Source organism: Chelonia mydas, chromosome 23 (genome assembly GCF_015237465.2).
Source record: "Chelonia mydas isolate rCheMyd1 chromosome 23, rCheMyd1.pri.v2, whole genome shotgun sequence".
In the NCBI taxonomy this organism is placed as follows: Eukaryota; Metazoa; Chordata; order Testudines; family Cheloniidae; genus Chelonia; species Chelonia mydas.
Window position 1 is genome coordinate 1,626,850 of NC_051263.2, and position 11,005 is coordinate 1,637,854.

The 11,005-nt window shown below is 58.8% G+C and overlaps 1 protein-coding gene across 1 annotated transcript; it reads right to left on the reverse strand.

The window, feature by feature from the left end:
* Positions 1–1,368: 1,368 nt before the first annotated feature.
* LOC102947937 (cytochrome P450 2G1) lies at positions 1,369–9,892 on the reverse strand. Its single transcript, XM_037884406.2, has 9 exons — positions 9,593–9,892; positions 8,977–9,139; positions 8,142–8,291; positions 6,810–6,970; positions 6,169–6,345; positions 5,052–5,193; positions 4,053–4,240; positions 3,338–3,479; positions 1,369–2,678 (listed from the first exon to the last, which is right to left on the reverse strand). The coding sequence occupies exons 1-9, from the start codon at positions 9,770–9,772 to the stop codon at positions 2,497–2,499; spliced, it is 1,485 nt and encodes a 494-aa protein (XP_037740334.1). The 5' UTR covers positions 9,773–9,892; the 3' UTR covers positions 1,369–2,496.
* Between the last annotated feature and the right edge of the window lie 1,113 nt (positions 9,893–11,005).

The window sequence follows — 11,005 nt, forward strand, 5'->3', positions numbered from 1 at the left end:
GCGGGGTGGTATATATTTGTCCCAGGTCACTGGGTGGGGGCTCGAGCTGGTTTGCATTGTGTTATTGGAATGGATCCCCTAGATATTGAACCCGGCCCTTGTTGCTGCCAACTCTGACGGGGAGAAGGGTTACATGTAGACAAGCCCTTAGATGCCCCTGGGCTTCCCCCAGCGTGTCCTTTTCCTTCTCTGCCTTTTTTCTCCGCTTTCCACCCCTCTCCTTTTACTCCTGGCTGATAAGAATCTGGCTTCCCCGGCCAAGGCCCCTGTGAGCCCGGGACCAGAAGCTGGAAGAAGTTTGCGAGGTCCCAAAGCGGTGACCGGCCCGCGGGCCACGCCTGTCTTTTTCCAGCTGGGAGGCTGCAAGCTGCATTTTTGGCTTTTGCCGGTCTCTTCTGGCCCCTTTTGCGTGGGTTTGTCTCGCGTTGTTTCCTAGAAAACAGCATCAGAGTCCAACTATGGCAGCACCCGCTGCAGTCAGAGTCAAAGCCCCTCTCGTTCGCAGAGTCACAGACAAAGGGGACCCTGTTACCCCCCATAAAACTACCAAAGACCAAGGGTCAGGGTTTAAAAAGGCTAATTCGACCCTTTACACTCCAGAGGTTTCGCTGGGTTTTTTTTTTTTCTTTCTTTCCTGCAGCGTTAATAAAAGTTTAAAGGCTTGTTAATGACGTTTGCCGGGGGGCTAGGCAGGCTGAGGTCCCTGCATCTCAAACCCCAAACCTGGGTTAATCGACGTTGACAGTGTCAGGGTCATCTTAGCACCTTTGATCCTTGAGGCCTGGGCCCAGGTCGGAGCCGCTTGTTCTGCAGGGGAAGCGCAGGCCTCCTCTCCCCAGGGGTTTCAAACTGGATCAAACTGAGTTAATCGGGGTGAAAATGCTTGTGTACACGCGGCGTAACCCATCCCTGCACACTCGCTCCGCGCCCTTGCAACGTGGATGCGGTTTGCTTCGGATTGGAATCGCTGGGGCTTGGAAGTAACTTGAGCAAAAATTGTTTCTGAGGGTAAATTTTGCTGCCTGGTAAATAGGTGTAAAGCAGGAGTAGCGGTACTGAAGTCAGTGCCCATGTAAACCTGGTGCAAACCAGTTCAGGATCAGGCCCAGTGGAGTTACACTGGGATAAATCACAGGCAGAATCCAGCTCAGTGCTATGAGATAGTGTCAGTTACTGTTAAGGCATGACTACACATCGCTGCCCCGCTCCGCTTTCAAAGAGCCCCGCAGTATGGAGCCCGGGTTGCTCTCGGAGCCGGTACCCTGCCACCTCGTCTAGAAAAAACGGCCTGAGCCTTCTAAAGACGAGAGTGAAGTAAATGCTCTTTGGCATATGAGGCAGTGTTGCAAGCAGAACGCAAGTCTCCTGTTTAATCACGCAGGGGCTCGTTTATTTAAATTAATTGCAAAATTAAGCTCCCCAAATGTCCCAGATAAAGAATAACCAGACCGGGATGGGAGTCTGCCACGGGCAGTCAGAGGCGATGGAAAGAAGAAACTGGACTCTCCTTTGCACCAGGGCGGGTCAAAGCTGTACTGAAAATGATCCCTTTTTGAATTATGTTGGTAAACTTCTACCTAAAATATCCTTTGTCATTTTTGCCTTCTGTCTTCGTGCCCCTTCCCTCCCGTCGTTTGACTTTTTTTCAGGTGAAGAAAAGGAGGGAAAAGATCAAAGACTGACAGAGAAGCCAATGAAAAAAAAGAAAGTGAAAAATGTTGGCAAAAAATATTTAAATGTCTCTAATAATTTTAGGGTTGGGGCGGGGGGTGAAGAACAATGGTCTGTTTCCAACCTCAAGAAATTGAAATGGCTCCAAAATTTCCAGCGAAATTCCCCGTACTTTGGCCGGCTCCAGTCTACACTAGAGAAATTGCACCCCTGAATGGCTAATATGAATCAAGTTAATATCCTGTGGATCTGAGTCTCCTTCTGCATTCACACCTTAGAGGCTCTTGCTTTTACGCCCACAGACCCTGCCTTCAAACCCCATGGAATAATCCACCCACAGGGCCATCCAGTCATGTCAGTTCAGCCCCCAGGGTGGTAGCTGGGGACTCCAGCTGGACAAAAATGGCAAGCAGGGTATCATCAAACCCGGCTTCCCATCAGCCTACCCCACACGGTCGATTCTTCACGGCTTGGAGACTTTACTTTGCAATCGGGTGTCTCTTCCTGCCCTCTAGCTAAACCACAAGATATGGGCTGGGTGCGGGAACCACGGGGGGAGATTCTCTAGCTTTCCTACCTAGGAATCTAGTCTCAGTGGAACCCTCTAAAGACCAGCCCAGTTTTCGTGCTGTGAAGAAATGCCCTTCAAAGCCCCCCTACCCCTAGATGGCTGCTAAGCTGAATTGCTCTGAGCTTCTGACAGATCTGCCCAGGACTGAAGATTAAGTAATGCAGGGTGCGGCGATCTTCCCTCTAGTTCCTACAAGGCTCGGCAACTGCTTGCTATCCTCCCCCGCGGCCTCCCCACTTGGTCGCTCAGGTTCTTCAGCGAGGGAGCAGGCACATCTCGTACGTGGGGGGCACGTTCCCGAACCCACTCACTTTCCAGCTGATGTCGATGTCCTCCGGGGGCAGGAGGGGTTTCAGTGAGAAGCTCTGCAGGATCGTGGTGAAATACAGGAAGAGCTCCATGCGGGCCATGGCCTCGCCCAGGCACACACGCTTCCCTGGGAATACACAGACATGGGGGGGCTGGACGGATAGTGTGCTTCACCCCCACATGCCAAGGTGGGGAAACTGAGGCATGGAGCAGGGAAGGGGATTTGCCCAAGGGCGGTGGCACAGCTGGAAATGGAACCCATGAATCCTGACTCCTGGCCCTCCCCACCCTGCTCTAACCACCAGGCCCCACTCCCTTCCCAGAGCCAAGGATAGAACCCAGGAGTCCTGGCTCCCAGCCCTCCCTGCTCGAACAACTAAACCCCACTCCCCTTCCAGAGCTGGTGAGAGAACCCAGGAGTCCTGGCTCCCAGCCTTGCCTGCTCTAACCACCAGACCCCACTCCCCTCTCTGAGCTAGGGGTAGAACCCAAGAGTCCAGACTCCCAGTCTAACCAGTAGACCTCACACCTTGAAGAATCGGGAATAGAACCTAGGTCTCCAGTCCTTATGGATGGGTCCACACAGCTACGTGTGGACCATAGACCGGAGTTACTAGGTCAGACTTTGTGGTGGAACCGCTGCTTTGCTAGGGCTGGTCAGAGGGAGAGGGCCTGTGGCTCCCCTCTGGTAAGGAAGGCCACGGGATGCTCCTCAGCCCAGCCCCAGGGCGACAAGCTCCAGAGAGCAACGGGCGAGCATTAAAGGCCAGGAGGCAGGTTTGGTACCTGAGGAGAACGGCACGAAAGCCTTGTTCTTCTTAAAACGGCCGTTCTCATCCAGGAAATGCCCCGGGTTGAATTCTTCTGGGTTGCTGAAGTATTTCGCGTCCCGTAGGACAGAGCCCAGTAAGGGGAACACGTCAGTGCCCTGGGGGAATGGAGAAGAGGGGGCAAGAATTAAATACACCTGTATCTCTTCTAACCTCAACCTTCCACTCACCCACAGGAGATATCCCTAGAGTGCCCAGGAGAGCCGCTATTCCGGGGATCACGACGGGGCAGATCATTTTATCTCCGTCAATGGGAAATAAAGACAGTCTGGGATTCCCCTGACCCTGGTGTCCTGCGTCTCTGTAATCGTCACAGTGGTGTGAGCGGTGGGATACATACTCACACCTCCTTTGGCGAGACTGGAGGGTTCTGTAAAAGCTTGACCCACGGCTGACGGTTGGGGCAGTTGGCCCCTTCCTCCGTAGGGCTGTTTATTCTCGGTTTGGGTGGATCATTTATTCCTGTCATGCCGTTCTTGGAGGAAGTTTATGTTGCCAGAAAGGGGGACGGATGTTTGCACCCACTGTAACTTTCTATCCCCTACGAACATCTGGGGCGGTTTGGACAAACAGGTCTCAGCCCCAAACCACCTTTCCCTTTGCAAAAGCAACCCCTAAACCCAGGAGGTTTCGCGATTTCAAATCTGCCCGTTTGCCCCCCGGCCCCGCACCTTGGGGAGGGTGTACCCCCGGAACTGGGTGTCCCGGATCACGGTGTGCGGCACCCCCATGGGCACGATATCCGTCACCCTCTGGATCTCGTGGATCACCGCGTCCGTGTAGGGCATCTTCATCCGGTCCTCGCTGGCGGGAACGCGGTCCCGGCCGATGACGTGGTCAATTTCCTGGTGCACCTTTTCTGTGGAGAGGCGGGCAGAGCTCTGCGGGAGCCGCGTGGGCACCACAGCCCCCAGGCCACGTGGGAGAGCGGCAGGGGCTCACGGCACTAGAGCCCCACCAACCCTGCTGTGTGGTGGGGCTGACCTGTGGGGTTGGCCGCTGAAGCAATTAACAGTTTAGCGTAAGAGCCGAGCGCCGGGGAGGGAGCGGCCACCTGTTGCCACCAGCTGAAATTCTGGGGCAGCGCAGAGCAGCGGTTGCAGATTTCGGTGGGGCTAGCTGGGTGCGGGTCAGGGGGGTGTATTTGCGGTGGCAGCAGCCGACCCTGGCTGACGGAGCCCCGACCTGCGGGCTGATCGGCCATGTCCACGGGTCGGGCGCTGGCAGTCACTGGAATCCCATTGCAAAGGGCTCAGGAATCCCAACGCCGGCTGGAAGGGGGGCGTGCGAGTTTGAGTGTGACCCACACTAACCCATCGAGCGGCTGGTCCTTTAGCAGAGGCAGCTTTCAGAGAGGAGGTCTAGGGTTCAGTTCTACATGGAGAGAACCCACCAAGGGCCTCATTAGACGCAGGTTAGGGGGTCTAAACGCCGCTGCCCTCAGAAGGGTGGGAATGAACTGCCTAACTATGTGCCAGAGCCCCTACACTGCAGTTAATGGAGATTCTCTTTATCAAGTGAGAGGGCCCTGGGCAGAAGCATCTGGGATCCATCCCTGCTGCTGTCGCAGCTGGTGCAGCCAATCACAAAAGCTCTAGGTAGCCCCCAATTTCTTACCATGGAAGTTCGCGTCCCACTCACTAAACAATCCAGCCTTGTCCTTCCTTTACCTTGGACGCCCGGGTGTTTCATGAGGAGCAGGAACCCGTATCTCAGGGTGGAGCTGACGGTCTCCGTGCCAGCGAAGAACAAGTTGAGCGTGGTCAGCACCAAGTTCTTGGTGTTGAATTCGCTGTTGGGGTTTTGCTTTTCCTGGGGGAGCCGGACACAGGAAGGGGCGGTGGATAACCATCCCTGCAGGGGTCTATCGGATACCTGGGCGCTGCCTCCTGACACGGACGCTGCGGCAGCCCACCAGAGACGCGTCATGACAAGGAGCCGGGGCGGGCCGGCGGGTCTGTGGAACGCTTCCCGGGGGTCGGCAGAGAGCGGGCTGGGGCATCGGGTCACCTCAGAGCCAGCCTGCTACTGAACGAGCCTTTTTGAGTGTTATGTAATAACCAGAGCTCGCTTTTAGAGCTCTCCGAGGGCTTTACGAAGGCAGAAGGCGTCATCAGCCCCATTTTACAAACGGGGAAACTGAGGCACAGACTTACCCAGGGGAGAGCCGGGACTTGAACCTAGGTATCCTGCGTGCTATCTGCTAGGGAACACTGCCTGGCATCTATGCTCTGCTGTTATGGTACCAGAGAAGCACCTCCGGCAGGGCCCCATAGCACAGGGCCCTGCACAGACACAGCACGAGAGAGGCTCCCTGCCCCCCAGAGCTCAGTCTGACTAGCCAGAGGAAGGAGCAGGAGCCCCAGACGACAGCTGGGTCTGCTGAGGCCCACAGAGAGGCAGGGTCTCACCCAGGCTCACGCAGGGAGCCTGTGGCTGAGCTGGGATTTGAACCCATCCCTGAGTCCCTGCCCAGGGCCACAAGCTCCCTGTGTTATTGGCGGTATTTATTATTATCTGCTTGACTGCAGCACCAAGGAACCCAGTCACGGAGAAGGCCCCCATGGTGCCAGGTGCTGTATGTTTTCCTGCTATTAGGTGTATTACAGTAGTCCCAGACCAGGACGTTATGGTGTCAGGTGCTGTACGTCCTTATTGCTATTAGGTGGATTACGGTAGCACTGCCCCAGTCCCAGACAGGTTGCCAGGTGCCGTACAAACTCAGACCAAAGAGAAAGCCCCTGCCCCTCCCAAGCCAGACGGGTCACGAGCCCCCCGAGCCGGTACCTTTTCCATCTGGATGAGGAAGCAGTCGATGAAGTCCCGCGGGGCGCTGGGCTCGAGTGAGGCCTGGTTGATCGTCACCTGCTGGGCGACGAAGGCCTTGAGGTCCTCGATGAGGTGGTAGATGCGGTGGTGGCGCCCAGGCAGGTACTGCATGACGCAGGAGAACATGTCGTAGAGCTGCAGGGGGCGGAAGCCGGGTTCACCGATCGCCCGCAGCGCTGGCTGCAGCCAAGCCCCCCTCAGCAGAACCAGGCCGGGGCGGGGGGTAACCAGCCCCACCCAGACCAGCCCCTGCCTTGCCTCAACTTCCCAACACAGATCCTGTCTGCAGCCGGGCCTCCCGCCCCCCCCCCGAACAGGGCTGGCTGCTCCCACACCCCCGTGGCCTTGAAAGGGGACAGTGCATCCTCTGCGGCTTTCCAACAGCTGCTCTGCGGTTTCAGGGATCAGACGGGCGCATCGTCTGACTTCCTGCATAACCGAGACCAACCCCCCACCCCTCCCGGAGCCCGGCCCCTGGTCCGTGACGTCTGTGTCTTTTCGAAAGGCCGCCAGCCTGGGTGCCACGAGTCCCCCCCATCCATCGGTACGTCCTTGGCCGCGGGGGGCAGTTCTTTGCCCAGACCCGTCGCCGGCGGTACCTGGGCCCAGGGCGTGCTCATCTCTACGAAGCTTTCGTTGACCATGCGCAGCAGGGACAGAAACGTCTCGTCCTCGTAGTCGAAGCGGCTCCCGAAGACGACGGCGCTGATGACGTTGGAGACCGTGCGGCTCAGGAAGAAGATCGGGTCAAAGGGCAAACCTGCCCCAGACAAAAGACTTTCCCTCACCACGGTCGTCTGCTGCGATTGACCCCCCCTCCCCACTTCCTGTGACCCCGTCCCTTCTTGGGGTGGAGGCAGCAAGGGTTAGGGGGCAACTCACACCTCTTGGAGCAATCGTTTCAGGCTCTCTGCAGACTCAGGCAGAAATCACAGCATTGTTTATAGCTGGGTCACATTTTCAAGCTTCTAGAAACTTTAATATTACACACACACACACACACACACACTGAGATGCTGATTCCAGGGGACACGCAGCGCTGAGGGCGTGGGATGCACCTTGAATTCTAGCAAAAGCATTGTGCCAGTTGATTAGCGAGTCTTCCCATCCTCAGAGAAGTTGAGGCACAAAGCAGGGGAGGGAGCGACACAGCAACAAGGGGCAGAGGCGGGAGTAGAAGCCTTGTATTCCAGGCTCCCAGACCCATGTCCAGGCCACTAGGCAGCACTGCCCCTTGGCTACCTACTAATTTGCTGGTAGTTCGTAAAATACAGCCAATTTGCACTACAGCCCAGCTGCAAAGGAGTGAGTCTCATTTGCTCAAGGGGCCTCGCAAAGGGGGGGTCTCGTGGGACAGGCACGGGCTGGGGGAATGAGGGGAGCTGGGGTCTAGCCCCACCTATTTCGCAATCCAAAGGTATTTGTATGGGCCTCCGTCTTATCCTGGCATCTGATCACCTCACGCTCTTCAATCTGCAACGGTCACAACCCCGCCCACCCCAAGGCAGAGCTCTGTGTCCGCAGAAGCTGGGTCAATAAAAGACGGCACTTCCCCCATCTTGTCTTCCTAACCTCCCCCCCCACTGCCCCCAAGACAAGGTACTGCTATCAAACCCATTTTACAGCAGGGGAAACTGAGGCACAGCACCTCAGCCAAGGTCACCTGGGAAGGCTGCTCCCTCTGCCACTCCTGTGCGACCGGATGAGTCCCTCCCTCTGGCTCTGTGCCTCGGTTTCCCCTTCTGCAAAATGGAGAGAATCGTCCTGCCCACGGGAGGGTGAGTACCCGGGAGGTGCTCGGTTGCCAATGCGACATCAGCCCTACAAATACCGAGACCAGGAGAAAGGGTGGCTGATAAGGCGGGTGTAAAGCCGCTCCCCGGCCCTGGCCTCGGGTGCTACGAGCCAGGGAGGGCCGCAAACCCGCAGACCTCTGGTTTTCCGGAACTCCTCCAGCAGGAACTGGGCCTCCTCCTGGATCCGCTCCTCGATGGACCGCTTCCCCATGCCGAAGTTCCTGAGGATGGTGAGGGAGAACCGGCGCAGCTGCCGCCACCGCTCCCCATTGGCCAAAGCCACCCCTGGGGACGGCGGGAGAGAGCCATGGGAGTCAGCCCTGAGAACGCCCCCTGCTGAGCCCCCCATCCCGCTCCCTGCAGCGCTGTGCCCCCAGCGCCCCATGGGGCCAGCCCTGCCTGCCAGGGGACAGCGCCCCCTGCTGCCCCTGCCCTGCTCCCTGCAGCACTGTGCCCCCAGCGCCCCCATGGGGCCAGCCCTGCCTGCCAGGGGACAGCGCCCTCTGCTGAGCCCCCCAACCTGCTCCCCGTGGCACAGCGCCCCCTAGCGCCCCCATGGGGCCAGCCCTGCCTGCCAGGGGACAGCGCTCCCTGCTGAGCCCCCCAACCTGCTCCCTGCGGCACTGCGCCCCCCCCCAGTGCCCCATGGGGCCAGCCCTGCCTGCCAGGGGACAGCGCCCCCAGCTGAGCCCCCCACCCTGCTCTCCGTGGCACAGCGCCCCCTAGCGCCCCCATGGGGCCAGCCCTGCCTGCCAGGGGACAGCGCCCCCTGCTGCCCCTGCCCTGCTCCCTGCAGCACAGCGCCCCCTAGCGCCCCCATGGGGCCAGCCCTGCCTGCCAGGGGGGAGCGCCCCCTGCTGATTGACCCCCACGTCTCCCAGCCGATGGCCGAGCCCGGTGTCAGCAGCCCCCCGCTAACACAAGACGCCGCCCACGGCGCAAAGGCGCAGAGCCCGGCTCCGCAGCTCACCGAAACCATTGAAATTCCGGTCGATGGACGCCAGCGCCCCTCTGCCGCTGAACTCCTCGGCCTGATCCACCAGGGCCTCCTTCACCGCCTCGTGCCCGCACAGCACCACCACCCGCCGCGGGCCCAGGTGCACCGTGAACACCGGGCCGTACTTGTCCCGCAGCTGCACAGAAATCAGAGCGGAGCGGCCGTGAGAGCGCCCGGGCTGGTGCACTCTCAGGGCGGCAGAGGCGAGGGGCCGGATCCTGAGCCGGCGTAACCGCCGCGCTCCGCTGAAGTCAAGAGAGTGAGGCTGGGTCATTGCATTCAGTGGCACGGCTCCGGATTTGCACCTGTTTAGACCAGATCCCCACAGGACCCTGATTCTTGAGCGGCCACATACACCAGTGCAAAGGGAGCGCGCAAACCCCGCCGTGCGAGACCCCTCCGCTCCGACATGCTGGGGGTGGCATGCAGCCTCTTGGTATGGCCGGTCGTGGAGAACCAAGAAATGGGGCGGGGCGGGGCTGGATAGATTAGTGGGTGCCCCTTTGCCTATCCCCCGCGGTGACCGAGGTCAGCCCCACACCCCATCCCGCCAGAGCCCTACGCCGAGGCTCCATGGGGCACGACTTACCGCCATGAACGACTTGAAGGTCTCGTTGGTCTTCAGCTGCAGCAAGTTGCCGAGGAAGGGCAGAGGGGTCGGCCCCGGGGGCAGCTTCCCCCCCTGGTGCATTTTCTTCCAGGCCGAAAGGAGAACCAGACAGGAGAGGCAGATAGCCAGGAATATGGTCACGGCTCCGCCGAGCTCCATGGCCAGCGCAGCCGGTGAATGGCCAAGAGACAGCGCCGACTTGGCTGTTATATGCAGGCTGCTCGGTAAGGGGAGACGGTGCCATTCTTGTCATCCTGAAACTCTACCAGGTAAACAGAGTTTGGTTTCAGAAGTGCCAGGGCACTAATCGGCTTGGGTGGAGGCTGTTAGGATCGCGTGAGAATCTCTCTTGTGCTTTTAACATGCTTGGCTGCAATGCACTCGGCAGAGTATCAAAAGGACGGCAGGGTCTGTGTTTGTACAGCACCAGGCACGGGCGGGGCGGCGGGGAAGCAGCGTGGACTAGTGGCCAGCCCGCGGCCTGCTCTGGGGTCTGTTCTGGGCTCTGTGGCCTGGCATGTTGCAGTCACGTAGCCCTGGCTTTTGCATGGCTGTGAATGACTCCAGGCCTGGTGGCGTTACGCCAAACGACGCCCGCCGAGGATCTGGCAGAGGAGGGGCTGAATACATTGGCCCAACCAGAAGCCGGAGTGCAAATAATCGGACTCTCACGGCATCTTTATTTACTGCTCTATTCGCTTCCGCCTTGGTAAGTCCCACATCAGCCCTTAGCCCGGGTCCCGCCTGGCCCCGTTTTCCCAGGATCGCCCCTTTTTGGAGGTAGCCGCCCCGGGGAAGGTGTCCAGGTGCCCAGCGTGAGGGGCTCAGGATCAGCCCGGATGCCCTGGGGTTTTGTACCTGGGAGGTGGCAGCATGCGATGGTCTCAGGGCTCTGGCAGAAGCAAGGCGGCAGGCAGGCATGGCTCTGGCCTCTGCCCAGGGTGTGAATTTCCCCCCATGGGATTATGTAAACGGGAATTGAGTTCAGGACTTGCATAACTATGAACGCCCCAATTCTCTCTTTGCCCTTGCGGTGAGCTCCACTTTTAACCCCGGCTGTTTACTCATTAAACACTTGCTGCAGAAGCGTGAACCTCCATGAACCAGAACCGGGCACCGGCTGCCAAGAGCTTGGCTGGACTTGCCCGGGGAGCCAGTTTGCAGACTGGCTGAAGGAAGCCTGGGCTGCTGACATCTCCCCTGCCCAGCGTTTGCATTCCCCTCCCGAGTGTGGGGCACCGCAGGACTTTGGCAAGATCTCGTAAACACGCTCTTCAGAAAGACTCCCGCATTCTTTGCACGGCTGCGCCCCGACCCCGCACTCGAGAGGGTTCAGTAACAATCACCGTAGCCCCACAGGGAGACAGTGAGAGACCTAGGCACTGCTAGGGC

What these genes read in the sequence shown, in the direction of transcription:
- LOC102947937 (XM_037884406.2), bottom strand. Translation starts at nt 9,772, where the DNA reads ATGGAGCTCGGCGGAGCCGTGACCATATTCCTGGCTATCTGCCTCTCC. An exon ending in GGAGTTCCGGAAAACCAGAG is followed by an intron (nt 6,971 to 8,141) that starts GTCTGCGGGTTT and finishes TGTCTGGGGCAG; the next exon opens with GTTTGCCCTTTGACCCGATC. An exon ending in TGAGCACGCCCTGGGCCCAG is followed by an intron (nt 6,346 to 6,809) that starts GTACCGCCGGCG and finishes CGCCCCCTGCAG; the next exon opens with CTCTACGACATGTTCTCCTG.